Source organism: Ziziphus jujuba, chromosome 9 (genome assembly GCF_031755915.1).
Source record: "Ziziphus jujuba cultivar Dongzao chromosome 9, ASM3175591v1".
Lineage (NCBI taxonomy): Eukaryota > Viridiplantae > Streptophyta > Magnoliopsida > Rosales > Rhamnaceae > Ziziphus > Ziziphus jujuba.
Genome location: NC_083387.1, coordinates 8,799,841 through 8,815,555, shown reverse-complemented (window position 1 = coordinate 8,815,555; position 15,715 = coordinate 8,799,841). Strand labels below are relative to the sequence as shown.

The following is a 15,715-nucleotide window of genomic DNA, read 5'->3' as shown; positions in this document are numbered from 1 at the left end:
TTCCCGCCAGATTTACTGTGGGCCGTTGAACACCAATCAGGCCCATAAACTACATGCGCCCCTATCGTTATGGATTATCAAATTGGGCCCTTTTACTTTTACAATTTTTTGTCCTTAGAAAAGATATAGAAGTAGCCATAAATTTATTTGAATTAAGAACCATTAAGTTTTTATTTTTTTTTATTATTATTTATATATAAATAAGAATTACTGAGATTTTATTATTATTATTATTATTATAACAATTTTGTAATTTAAAAAAAGAGATATGATATCTCAAATCTACTCACTCATCAATATAGGTGTAAAAGGATTTACAAACTAAATCATTACTCTATGAACTAACCTCAATTAATATAGAAGTCACTAAGTTGAGAACCGTATTTTATGCACCAAAACTATGGGCAGTATAATTTCAAGGTGATTATAATAAGCATTTTTGTATACATATAATATCAACACATACATATATATATATATATATATATATAGAGAGAGAGAGAGAGAGAGAATAAATGCTTTAGTTAAAACCATTAAATTAATAAAGACTAGTACTTTTTGTTGTATTTTACTTAAATCAAGGAACTATTTGTTTGGAATAATAGCTTCACTTTATTTATTTATTTATTTCCATTGAAAGATAATGGTTTGATATAAGTGAAGGGCTAGAAAACAAACATACATAGAGACATTATCCAATATCTTTTCAAAATTTCAATTGAAAAGGTAATGGATTATGATTTACCAGGATATGTCTCCTCCACATAGAAGATTTAAAACTGAATTTTGGATTAAAGCCTGCGCAGATGGGACATTTGAGATGACATGCATGAATATGCATATCACTTTGTATAATATTATTATCATGAATATTTTTACTAGTAAGATAGAAATTATGTATTTTAGCAAAAAATAAATAAATTATATATATATATATATAAATTATGTATATAGATCGTAATCTTCTAATGAAACGCCCGACATTTCTATGATTTTATTTGTAGGTTTTTTGTTTTTATGCAAAATGATCGAAGAATTAATGTTCCCTCGGGTCTATTTCAAGTCCTTTTGGTCGACAAGCACTAGCAAAACTAACTTTTTCTGATAAATGTTCCGAGTCGAAATCATCCATCCCCATTATTTTATTTATTTATTTATTTTTGTCCCTCAAAACAGAATCTTAACATTAATTCCATGATATAATATTTATATATATATTTCATTACATTTCCATATATATATATATATATATATACTTCTTTGGTAAAAAATAATCTTATGATAGATATTGTGTGTAAAATATGCACACGCACATATTCTTATTCCATCGCTTCAATCGCTGAGGCTGCGCGGTAGTATTACTAATTTCTCACATATGTATTTTTGGAAATCATATATTCATTTTCAAATCAAACGAATACCTAACTTTAGCTGCAAGATAAGGTTTATTTAAGAATAAATCATATCCCTTTTTTTTTCTTTTTTTTGGGTGAATAAATTATATCGTTATTCCTTTATTTATTTATTTATTTTCCAGTCTGGACAGCCATTGACAACCTAAATTTATTGTCAACTATAGTCTATCAATATATAATGGCTTTGACGAATAAGAATATAAATAATTAATATATTAATTTTTTAGTGCACTAGTACCATACATATATAGGAATTCTTCTACAGATATTTTTTTTTCCGCACTCCTTTTTTAATTTATTCATAGACCAGGATTTCCTCATAGGTTCTGTCTTTTCCCTAGCTTTTATTTTTTAGTTTTTATTTTTTATTTTTTTATTTATTTTTTATTTTTTATTTTTTATTTATTTTTTTTTGCCGTTGAAGATGAAGAGATTTGAATTCTTAATTTTTGCTAGAGAAAAATAATTGGTTATTTTTTAATAATTAAACAGTTGACTTTATCGTTAGACTATCTTAAGAAAACACTATATTATCTCTAGTTAATGTAAGTGAAAAGGAGGAATTATAATTTGTCATGAGATGTTTGAGTTGTGTAGATGAGTTTCAATTCATTGATTAAAATTGAAAATTTTAATATGCAACTTACATAAAGAATGAAAGAATACGCAATCACACGACGTTTTACAGATATAGTCATACTAATTAATTAAACAAACCAAGAGTATATATATATATATATATATATGTATTTATATAGATGGTGCTCAATCTAATTAAATATAAGTGCATATTCCAAAAGAAGGGTAAAGAGTATTGACAAAGAGATATTTACGCATTGGCTTTACCAAAAAATGTATAGTATTGTATACATATTGGCATCGGCCTTGGTGATGGAAGTTTAATTAATTATGATTAATATGCAATATATTAATGAGAATATATATATATATATATATCTTTGTTACGATGCATACTAAATATGTACCATAACATATACAATTATATATTAGATAATATATTATCTTATCATATAACATGTTAGTTGATATTGAAGGTACGTTTGGCATGCTTTGTTAAAAAAAAAAAAAAAAAGAAAGATTATATATATATATATATATATATATATATTCAGAGTATCAGAAGGGGGCTTATATATTCTCTGTTAGAGCTGGAAATGAAATCTTCCGTACTCTTGGCATGGTCGATCATTACCTTTATTCTATCATCACTTTTCTTAACTGCTCTTTATTTTAATTTTCTGAAGGATCTGATCAATCTGGGTGCGTGTGTATTTTTATATATAAACACAGACGCACAATTACTAAAACAAGAACACAGAATCAGTACTATTGGCCAGATATCATTAAAACACTTTATTTCATTATTACCTAGAATCTTCACCTCAAACAAAAAAAAAAAAAAAAAAAATTAATGACAAATAATTAATTTAAAGAAGAACAAAAAGTAAAACTGCATCTGCAATTTGTTTCTTATTCTTTCTCAAAAATGGGGAAGATGAAGGAATATATATATATATATATATATATAATTTTGTTGTAGCGGATTTAAGTGTGTACGATAATAGATGAGTATAATTAATCTCTTTTTAAAAGAAAATTGAAATTCTTACATGAATTACATATGATTAAGGACTAATGTGTACAATATACCTACAATTGCATAACTATAGACATACAAGGAGAGAGAAATTAAAGAGAGCACTTCAAAAATATCTCTAACAGAAACCATAGCTAACATATATCAGCATTAATCACAAACGGTCATTATAGTGAACCTTTACCAATCACAGACAACTGTATACTAAACAGAAAACAGAAGCCAAGTAAGAGTTGAAAACGCATATCTATGAAACATTTGAAAAGAGATTAGGAAGTTGGAAGGTTTAATTTACTTGAACAAAACAATATATGCATAACCCAATCCTCTAAGGTTTAGATTATTAACACTGAAAATTCAAACTTAGATCCAGAAAAAGCTAGCTCTGCTAAAAGTCTTCCTCTTTCTTTCTTTGTTTCTTTTCTTTTCCCCCATTTTTTGTTGAATACACATGTTGTTAATAAAAGAACACCCTATTTTACCAAAAACAAATAAAAGAATACCCTAATTTTCTAATGGAATTATAACAAGGATATTTTTATAAAAACATTCTTGAATGCTTTAAAATGTATGGTTCATGAAGCATTTATATATGCATATTTCATGCTTTTGTCAATGGACAAAAAAGTTAGTTCATGTAGTCTAACATAAAAATACATTATTATCTAACTTTAATTATTGGTAGATTTATTGCTCCCACCTGTTACATATACATATATACAACTATATTAATTTCTGTATTCAAGTTTGCAGTCTAATTATAATATCTTTCTACATAAGCCTTTTCCTCAAACTTTTTAGACAAAAAGGATTTCATATGACTAAAATTGGAAAGTCATCTAGAAGCTATTTGTGAATGAGAGAATCCACTAAATGGATTTCTTAGCAGAGAGGTTGATTCCAGATGCATTTCTACAATGAATAAAACCGCTAGCTAGCTTAGCAAATGGGTTTCTGTACCTGCTGGCTCTATCTTTCAAGTACAAAAGGGATATATTCCAGAGCCATATAGTGTAATTATGGGTATCAATCTTTCCCATACTTAATTACAATTAATGTCTTTAGCTCTTAAATATCTCAAGCATGGGTATTTTTTAATGTTTTCTTAATAAAGTGATCTTTGGCTTAAATCCACAAGATGCCCACCTAGTCTTTTTTCAATATTAGATTTTAAAAGGGGTTAGCTTTCTGCTTTATGATTATAGGCCTATGGATGGGTTCCCCCTCTCTACTTTTTCTTCTTTTTTTTTAAAAAAAAAATTTTATTTGTTGAATATATTAATTAGATTTTATCCTTTTCAAAATCGAAACTGCTACATGTTTTTTATTTTATTCTTAATTTTTTCAAAAATTCTCATATTTCAATTACTAAATAGATTGCTTCTTTTTATACATACAGTTTCCCTAGATAAACACAATAACATTGGCCATGCGCATTAAATAAGTTCATATTACTTGAACAAGTTGTGCAACATTTCGTTTCTATTTATTCACTAAACCGACCTACATGATTAGACTTAACCTCATAAATAAACATAGGTTATGGAGAAACATGTGCGTTTTTATAATCTGTAAAATGAAATAATAAAAAAAACTCCTTGTAAATAACTTAATTAGTTATATTAGATTGACAATATATACATATATATATGAATTAAACTCTAAAATTAAATAAACACAGATAAAAATATATATATATATATATATGAATTAAACTCTAAAATTAAATAAACACAGATAAATGCATATGTCAGTAATGAATATGGATATAGAAAAATATTTTATTAATCGATCCATACATAAGGCAGAAAACAACTCATCCCAAGCAAAAAAATTAACAACAACAAAAGTGTATCATATTTCACACGAGTTTTCGTTCTGCATCTATATAGCTTGATGTCCTTGCCAAATTACAAATATATATATTTATATATATTATAAGACCACCATGACCAAAATGAAGAAAAAAAAGGTGAAATTACTGTCCCTAGAGCAATCTTACGTAATGATTGCAATAATTAATCTGGAAATGAGGTAAAACCTTGTCACTATTCCTTGCAGTTTTTTATATTAAGAATTAAATAATTAAAAAAAAAAATAGTAACTGGACAGCATTAATAATCTCTATATGCATGATGTTCCCTGAGTGATTGTGTTTGTGGGTTTTACTGAACATTTTGGGTTTGATGCATATGCATATAGTTGAGACTTCTATAAAGAAAATATCTTTGCAATCTTTGTAATTTTGTCCAAACATTGCTTTAATCCGGCAAACAAACGGGTAAACCGGAAAAAAGTGGTTTCGAAGTTCATAAACAACTAAGTAAATGAGCTTAAAATTACCATTAAAGGGGAGAATACAATAAAAACAATTTAAAAGAAATATACAACAAGACAAAGTACTACAAAACCTAACTCTCTCTCTCTCTTTCTCTCTCTAAACATATATATAACAATTTTACAAAGAAGATCATACAATTCACAACATTGGAATTTGAACAAAAAGATGAAACTAAGTTCATGAATAAACTTATTAATTCTTTTTCTTTTATTATTATTATAATTATTATTTATTATTATTGTTATATATATATATAGCTTGTCAATCTGCATCATTAATTGGGTTTTTTAGATATACTAGAAAGATCAGCAAAACCATATATAAAGCAAAAACTTACTCAAGAAAGAGAGAGAAGAAAAAGAAGACTCTCAACTTGATCAAATAGTCTTTCCTTCATCCTTCTTCCAATACCCCTTATGGTTCAAATCTTAGAAAAAGCATTATTATTCAAAATGGGTCAACAAAAACAACTACAAAAAAGAAAAGAAAAAACAAAGCTTTTATAGTTTTACTTGAAACATTTTTTCTTCTCTCCAATTTCTCCACCCAAGAACCAAACAGATCAGAAGCCTAGCCCTTTTCTTTCTTCTTTCTTTTTCTTTTTTTTTTTTTTTTTTTTTTTTAAGATTTTCGATTTGGGAAAAATTGCATACCAGAGAAAGAAGCATCAAGAGGAAAGGAATACGATGAAGCATTAATAAATTGTAATTGTTCATGAGCACCACCACCAGATGCAGAAGCAGAAGCAGAAGCAAAAGCTGAAACCGCGGAGGTTCTGGCGGCAGTAGTACCCGAACCGGTTAGGGCAACAGCATTAACGAAATTAGGCTGCTGATCGAGGACGCCACCGGTGCCGGAGGAACTTTCACCGGCGGCGGTGTAACAATTTTCATCACAAGCACCTTGATCATAGAGAATACCCTTGAAGATATGGCCTCCAATATGCACGCTGGTCTGATAAGCATACTGGTCGATACTATCCTCTACAGAGCTCACTCTTACACAGTGAAATGTAGCCATGGAGTTCACTTCAGGCGGGAAATTTGCCTCCTCTAACCCTAAATGCCAAAAAACAAAAAATAGAAAAAAAAAAAAAAATAGCCCCCTTCCATATTAACCAAAGAAACAAAAAGAGTTGAAAACTTAAAAAGGAAAACAGTTTTACATCGAGAAAAATCGTAACAGAAAAGTTTTTTTTTTTTTTTTGGTTATAGATTTGTTTATGTCAGGATTAGATTCTAACAGTAGAATATGAAAGATTAAAAAAGAAGCTCTACTACTTCTACTATATCTATAAGTAAGGTTATTAGTATTAGGGGATTCAAGATCAACAAGGCAAAAGCATTCTCTTTTTTTGGTTTTTCTTGGAAATATGCAAAACTTTTTTTTTTTTAATTTTTTTTTTTTAGTGCTTTTGTGTTATGTTATGTGGGGAAAGTAATAATAGTGGTTAGTAGTATAGTAAGTACCTGCTGAAAGGGGATGTTGTTGTTGTTGGTCTTGTCTGTGCCTTTTAGGGTTGTGATGGGGTTGAAGAAGGTTATGGTGGTGGTGGTTTTGGTGGTGTCTCTGGCGTCTCCGATAGGCAGGGACCCAAGTGCTTTTAACGTGGGTTTGGCAAAGAAACCCTTTGTTTTTGCAACAAGTTCTGCACCTCATGTAAACACACTCTTTCTTTGCTTGGTTTCCACAATCTTGGCATCTTGAACCTATCATAAATCCTCCTCCTTGGATCATCTTCTCTTTTCATAGTAACTTCATATACATAGATAAATATATATGATCACACCACCATTAACAAACTAGTTCCTATACATATACTAGTCCATTTTTTTCTTGTTTTTGTTGCTTTTTCCTCTTTCTAACTAGGAAAAAGAAAGAAAGAAAGAAAGCTATGGGTTTTTTTTTTTTTTTTCCTCTCAAGATTTTTTTTTTTTTTGTTTTTTTTGGTTCTTTCAGGGGGTATTGCTGTTGTGTGAAGGTGGTGAAAGAGATGGTGGTTTTTCTTTTTTCTTTTTTTTTTTTCTTTTTTTTTTGTTTTTTTTTTGGGGGGGGGGGGGGGGGGGTGTGTGTTTGTGGTTTTGTGGTTGTGGGTTATTTGCCTGCTGCTCCCCTTGTGAGTTCATGATGCGCCAGCTTTTACAGACACAAACTTAAAGTCCCAAACAGATTGGAATTAAATTCTTCTCTCTTCATGGAAAAAAATAAAAATACAAAAAGATTTTTAGGAAATTATTAAAAAAATACAATATATATTTACACCACTAGATTGCAACAAAAGAAAAAAAAAATAAATTAAAAAAATCATTAAAAACAAAAGGGTTTAAAGAAGTGCTAAACGCTTGCACACACCTTCATAATTTCATGAGTTCGTACCAAGAAAAAAAAGAGTTGTTTTTAATTTTAAATAAGAAAATCATTATGTATAAGAAAAAAAAAAAAAAAAAAAACCACAAAGAGATAAAGTCAAGACTTTTTCTTTCCTTCTTTTCTAATTTATTTTTGATAAGAAAAAAGGGATTAGATTGAGGATAATAAGCACAATTTTTTCTTGGATGTGTTTCTTTGTCATGGTGTGGAAGATTCAGCGATTTTTATCCCCACCAATTTTCTTTCAGTTTTATAAATCAGCAAAAAAGATAGTTTCTTTTTTCATTTTTTTCCTTCCTACTTGGGGGATTTGGTGTAGCTAGCATAGCAATAGCAATGGGTATGGATATTGGATACCCCAAAAAGGATAAGAAAGAACAGTAAGACTACAAGAGAGAGTAAAAACTTGGTACAGATCATAGTCCCACTCTCTGCTCTCTAGTCTCTCCCACTATGTAAAATAGGTAGGTACATGCAGAGTTAGTGAGAGAGAGAGAGAGAGAGAGAGAGAGATAGACATCAGAGCGTGAGTACTACAGTTCACTGCTGACAGCTTTTACTAATAATATTCGTCCTTTGCCATTAATATTATTAGGAACTCTCAGTTGTGGCCCTTTCTATCTTTTTATGGTGTGGGTTTTGTGTTTGAATGCCACTTCGATTGGCTTGGCCTTGCCCCTTCCTCTGATTTCTTTACCAAATCAGGTGCACATCATTGCCAAACAAGGGTGTGACATCTGTACTTAAGATTCATTCTTTTCACTCCATCTTTGTTAATCCCTCTTCACAATTATTCTTTCTTTTATGGATTTTTATTTATTTATATAATATCGAGAGGTGAGGGGTTAAAGAAAAGGAAATGACAATTTTGAACCTAATTAGTAAAAAATATATATATAAAAAAAATAAAAAATTGGAACATGTATTGTACACCAACCATTTGTTAATTGTTATGTTAAAAAAAAAAAAAAAAACATTTGTTAATTATGTGAGTCAAATGTTGACCCCATGATTTTTAATTTTTCAGCTTTTGTACTTTTTAAAATGTTGGGAATGTCATTTTTACGGTTGGAATGATCATCTAAACACATTTTATAAAACAAATTACTGCTTTTTCTGTTAGAATTAAGGATGTTGGTTACGGATTTGCAGTAAAATACATTCTAATGGTTATTTTGATGAGAAAATAACCTATTTTTAATACTTTAAAAAGGTTAAAGGAAGCAAGAAATTGATTGTTTTGTCAAACTGAAGTTGGACTGGCGTAGAGAGGGTCAGTGTACAATTTTTGTCCTCATTTTAACGGTGTCAATATAGATATTTTAGGTTCAAAGTAGGTCATCTCTTTGACTGTTTTTTCAAATTCTCTCTAAAAATATTTATTTTATTTATTATTTATTTATTTATTATCTTATCTTTTTATGGTTATAATTTAATATGTATAAAATAATATATGGTAATAATTTTGAAATCAATTTAAATAAATAAAATATTTTATTTTATTTATTTACTAAATAAGTCAAATACATAAGATATTTTACATATATATAGTTTCTTTAATTAAATATATTTTAAATATTTTTACATATATAAATATGGTTACATGGAAATTAATAAAGATATATTTTTATTTAGATATAGAAACTTAATATCATAAATAATAATTGTTAAACATAGCAAAATAATATTTATTTTCAAAACAAATTAGTTGATATTATTTTATTACCAATTAATATATTAGATGTACGGTTTAGAAAGACCAGATTTTAATAAAGTATATTCGAGCCAATGGAAAAAACCATGGAGATCATTATCCAAGAATGCAGTTATTATCCTTTTGAATTATATATTATTATTATTATTATTATATTATAAAATATTATATTATATTATATAATTTAAAAATGGTACATTCTTTTATTGCATCCAATAACTATATACAGTAATAAATTTGAAAGAAAATTAAAATAATTAAAATATTTGATTTTAGTTTATTTACCAAATAAGTCAAATATATTTGGCTATAAATAAGTCAAATAGATTTCAATTATAAGATTAATTTCCTTATTTGATCTTTTTAAATATATATGTGAACATAAATAAATTAGTAATGTGATTGATCTTTTTATTTGGTAAAAAAATGAATATAATAAATGATTTTCTCATTACTACTAAATATATTTTTTCAAAAATTTCCATATACTAATACATATTCATATATGTATATTAATAAATGGAATTATATTATAAAATAATAAAATTAAAATAAAATAACTAATAATGATATTGATCTCCTTATTAATAAATGGAATTGCATTATAAAATAATAACATTAAAATAGAATAACTAATGATGATATTGATCTCCTTACTAAGAAATTTAAGATAAATAATGCATTTTTTAAGATATTTTCCAAAAAAATTTAAAATGATATATATATATATATATATATGTTAACAAAACAAACAAATGTTTAAAATGACCTATGTATGTATAAATTTGTTTTTAAAAGATAATTTTAAGATTATGATAATATATATGTATGGTAAATAATATTTGAATTTATTTACAAGGAATTAAATAATATATTTGAATTTCAAAGAATCAAATAATACATTTGAATTTCATAAATAAAAAATATATGTAATAATAAATAAATTAATAATGAGATTGAGTGCCTTATTTTAAATTTTCTTACTAAGAAATTTATGATGAATAATGCATTTTTTTTTAATATTTTCTAAAAACTGTTTAAGATATACTTATATATATATAAATATGTATATGTTAACCAAAAAAAAATATAAGTATATATATATATATGTTTAAGATGTGTTTATATAGATGTACTTATACATATATATACATATTTTAAATTGCATTTAAAAGATAATATTAAATTATGATAATATACATATATGGTCAATAATAAATGCAATTTTATTATAAAATAATAAGATTAAAATGGGGTAACAAATAATGAGATTTATTTTTTTATCAAAAAATTTATGGTAAATAATGCATTTTTTTAATATATATCAAAAAATATTTAAGATGTACTTATATATATATAAATATACATCTTAACAAAGGAAACAAATGTTTAAAAGGACATATATATATATGGTCAACTATTATGTATATTTAACATAGAAAAATTATATTAAATAATAATAATAATAATACTAATAATAATAATAATAACAACAATAATAATAAATATAATTATATTATATTATAAAGATTTAACATAGAAAATTAATTATTTGTAAAAGATTAAAACATACATTTGAATTCCATTGAATGAAAGTATTATATAAATATATTTGAATTTGAATTAAATTATATAAATACTTTTAAATTTAAATTTGAATTTGAATTTAAATTTTATAGATGGAAAAAATTAAATAGGTAAACATTTTATAATTTGAATTCCATAAATAATTTATCTTATAAGGTAAAAATGTTTTTATAGAATAAATAATAATAATAAATATATAAATTACATTATTAGTATTAAATATATGAAAATTAATAATTTTCAAGAAATCAAAAAATACATTTGAATTTGAATTCTATAGACAAAAAATATTGAATTTAATTTAAATTAAATAAATACATTTAAATTTGAATTTAAATTCCACATATAAAAAAGTGGGATAGAAAAATTTTATAAACGGAAAAAATTCGATAGTTAAACATTTTTAAATTTAAGTTATATTATTGAATAATATTATATATAACTATCAAATTTATAGTTATTAACAAACTTTTATAGTATAGATTGAAAAAAAAATCCAAATATACTTATTAATAATAAAACTTTTAAATAGATTTTCAAATATAATTAATTATTATAAATTATTATTAAATTTTATCTATTATAGTTACATATAACGTGCGTTGCATGGGGGATAGATGCTAGTTTTTCTTTAAAGAAGCTATGAAAAACAGAAAAAAAAAAAAAAGAAAAAAAAGAAAAAAAAGAAAAAAAAAGATTATTAGGTATTGAGGTAATTTAATTTTTCAAATATGTGTAGTTCATTTACTAGTGTATGTAGGACCACTCAAACCATAACTTCAAACAACCAAATAACGCTCTTATCAAAATAAAATAGGGTAAATGGTTACACATAACCCCCTATCACCTTCAAAGAATCCCAAACTATTAAAAATAGAAAAATATTATTTATAGTGTTTGATAAATTATCATTAATATAGTTATTGATAAATTATCATTAATAAGACCTATATTCTATATAATAATTTAAATAATTATCATTAAAAAATTTATTTATAAAATTTTAATATAAAAAATAAAATTAGATATTTAAAATTTGTACATAAATTGGTTACAAATATCAAAATTCTTAAAAATATACAAGTAAAACACAAGTTATCAAACTATCACTAACAATTACTAGGAGAAAATCACCCTTATCAGGAAAGAAAAATAAATTTTATTTAAACTCTTTCAGTTTTATTCTAATCACATTTATATTCAAGTTTTTAAAAAGCTATCATTAACTGTTTATATAACCATTTTCTAAGTTAATTATAAAATTTAAATGTTAGAATTATATTTTTATAATATTATTCAATCATAAAATTTTGAATTGAAGCTCCATTTAACCTTTAACTGATGAAAATTGATTGGTCAAAATCAATGAATCATTTTTGGTAGATAAAAAACAACTAAATAGAGGTTAATAATGATTTTTCAAAAATATAATTATGACAATACTTAAAAAGTTTAAATAAAATTTATCAAAATATTGCAAAAATATTAAATTTCAAACTACGTTTATGTCTATCGTAAATCAATCTAATTTAGACAATAAATCAATTTTAATTTTTTTCAAAAAATAATAATATAGTGGTTGCTTTTTAGTTTTGTAGTACCATGCCTTTTTTATTACAGCACTGAACTATAAGTGGCCCTCGATATACTTTATGTCCGTTATTTTCTTCCACGGACATCTCTTTCACAAAAATCAAAGAACATATATACCAACTGCAGTATTATCTTGATCCATTTGTACTGTTTCTTCAATTGTAAACCTCAATCATCACTCCATTGTCATAGTCAGGCAGACCAAAAAAGAAAACATCAGTGATAACAATGGAAGAAAATGAGAACTTCTGTGTAATGACCAGCACTCCAATACCCAATGCAAGATGGATATATAAAACAGTGGACTGTACCTGTGCTGATTGAAAATATATTGGATTGCGTAATATATTTTTGTAGGCTTCTAACCTGTGAACAATCAAATAAAATAAGGAAATAATAAATTGTTTAGAGAATGTATAATTGATATATTGAAAGGGTAGACTAGTAAGTGTTTAATTGTTTTGAAGGTTTAATATGTTAGTTTCTTGTATGGTTCGTGGTGTTTATTTGTATTTTTTTTTTTTTGGTAACAAAAAAAAAAATAGATCTCTTGTTAAGCATCTTCAATTCAGACTTTAGAAAACTATAGATCATTAGCAGCTGAGTCTTTACAATAATGTAGGAGTCCACAGACTACCTAGTTTACTTCGGTTTGGTTGTTCCTATCGTCCTCTCCTATAGCACTCAGCACATAGAAGCCATACCAAAATTCATACGGGACTTGTTAAAAATCGAACATGCAAGAAGATGTAATGGGTTCGCCAGCTTCCTACTACCTTATCCACCCCTTGGATGTTGTTTATTTGTTAGTTTTGATAGTTTAATAGTTTTATATGTAATGTAAGTGTCAAATAATTAAAGAGGGTTCTATGTAAATATATCCCAATAAAATAATATAATAGAACCAATTTTTTTCTTTTTTTGTCAATGGCGTTAAACTCTGTCGGTTTATCAATATCTTTAAAACAGCTTGGCCGCTCCACTTTCACATGGTACATGCCAACGTGGTCATTACCATAATCAATTTTTATTTTTTTCAGAAAAAAAAAAAGAAAAAAAAAGAAAAGGTTTGAACTAGATAACGAGGACTGCAATAACAAAAGATTATGGTACAAGTGTTTTCCTGGAATACAAATTTCTTTCCCCCCCTTTTTTTTTTGTTTAATCCAATTTTATTAATTTTACTATTTCATGGTTGCAGAAATACTTGACAGTATTTTCATTTTTTTTTCTTTTCATTTCCATTTCAAAGACTTTCCTACCAGTTCCAATTTTGTAGGAGGAAAGGAAATTATGAAAACAGAAATTCGTTTTTCTCTACATCATTGCAAATAAATAACGTTGATTTAGTAAATAAATTTAGTGTCGCTAGCAGTATTGTTATCATAAAGATTATACGTTCAGCAATTTGTCAAGACAATTCAGAGAGATGGAATTCATCTAATCTGCAATTAAATCTGTCTTTATAGGAATCGTAAATGGCGTCCATTTCTTTTAAATTTTGGTCGCAAACAAGTTAAAGCTCTGGTTCTTATCAAACCACATCAGCTTCAAAGTTGCATATACCTGTCACACTCGTGTGCGTGTGTGTGGCTTTCACTCAGTATAAAGGAAGTAATGCCAAACGTGTCACCTGAAATTTGATTGGACATGTTTGACAAGAGGAACGAAAGCCAGTTGTCACAAAGCATACAGAGATTCTTGGACCAGTTAAAGAATTCATCGAGAGGCTCCTATGTAGAAAATCACACTATTCTATAACTTACTTTACCCCACACATACCAGTATTTGAACTGACGGCACTTACAACTATGAAATCCAAGCAGTGGAGCTCAACAAAGCAGCATGCTTCAAACAGAATTACTGATAAAATAAAGCATTTGATAATCTATTCAAGTCACTGCTTTTTCATAGCATCAGGAAACCGAGTAAATCTTCAGCTGAAACCGAGTTATATTCCATGCGCTCCTAGTGTTGCAGGTATAAGTTCTATGCTTTCTACAAACTGTAAATCCTACATGAGTAGACGACAAAATGGCATTTGACATCTAAAAATTCAGACACGTCATTCGTAATGCATTGAAAAAAGTACTACTAGGCAGCTTCATATAGGGTAAAAGTTCTGTAGGTTGCAAGATATAGTGGGGAATGAGGTATGGAGAGTGTAGAGAGACTGTAGTAATAGAAGTAGCGTAAATGATTGTGAAAGCAATCAGGTTGAGCAGTTGGAAGTGATGAGATTCATAAAAGTGGGAGAGGAATGCCTTCACCGGCACAGGCTAGAATGGTGGTTATTTCGGTACAGGTAGCAGTGCAAGTAATTGTAGATTTGAAGCTGCAATTCCGGTGTTTATAACAACACAACATAATCAAGATATCCATTTGATCAAAGATGAAAAGTATCCGATAAAATGTTAAGCACAGTAATAGTTCTGATGCTCTACTATGCATATGAGCTTACTTCACAGAATCTCATGATAACCTACATTTCAGTCCTAGAAATGTCTATGTAATTCAGCATCCTTTAACAAATATGACCCCGACTAACTCGACAAGATCAAGCACATCGAACTTCAATTAATTATCAGAATACAAGTTGGTAATCAATCTAACTGCCCGTGCTATTCTACTAGCAAATTATCAAAACCAAACAAAAAGCCTCTAATTAAGCCTCCCTGGTCAGTTACCATGGACAGTTTCACTCCAAGTCACTAAGTTACCCAATTACATTTAGATCTAAGTGCCCTCAATGGAATCTCTGTCTGCAAAATCTCTTCCAGGAATCTTTATTATAATGTTAAAAAGATAATAACGAGAACCACAAACCAGTGAATCAACAGCAAATAAACAATGTTAGAGGCAAATCCAAATCCATCTAGAAGACATTTTTTACAAACTTTCAAACTCCTAAAGGAATGGCATTAAGCACTGGAGCATAACCCTCAAATACAACAACAATTTCCACACAGAGTCCAGTACACCATCCATAAATCATGTTTTTATATTCTAGTTTCATATCAAAATGCGTTTTTCAGAGAGCACAAGATGATTTCTTAACAAAGATCAAAGAACAGAGA

The 15,715-nt window shown here is 27.0% G+C and overlaps 1 protein-coding gene across 1 annotated transcript; it reads right to left on the bottom strand.

The window, feature by feature from the left end:
* Positions 1 to 5,995: 5,995 nt before the first annotated feature.
* LOC107426652 (protein SHI RELATED SEQUENCE 1) lies at positions 5,996 to 7,349 on the bottom strand. The gene is made up of 2 exons (XM_016036888.4): positions 6,844 to 7,349; positions 5,996 to 6,432 (listed from the first exon to the last, which is right to left on the bottom strand). The coding sequence occupies exons 1-2, from the start codon at positions 7,109 to 7,111 to the stop codon at positions 5,996 to 5,998; spliced, it is 705 nt and encodes a 234-aa protein (XP_015892374.1). The 5' UTR covers positions 7,112 to 7,349.
* Between the last annotated feature and the right edge of the window lie 8,366 nt (positions 7,350 to 15,715).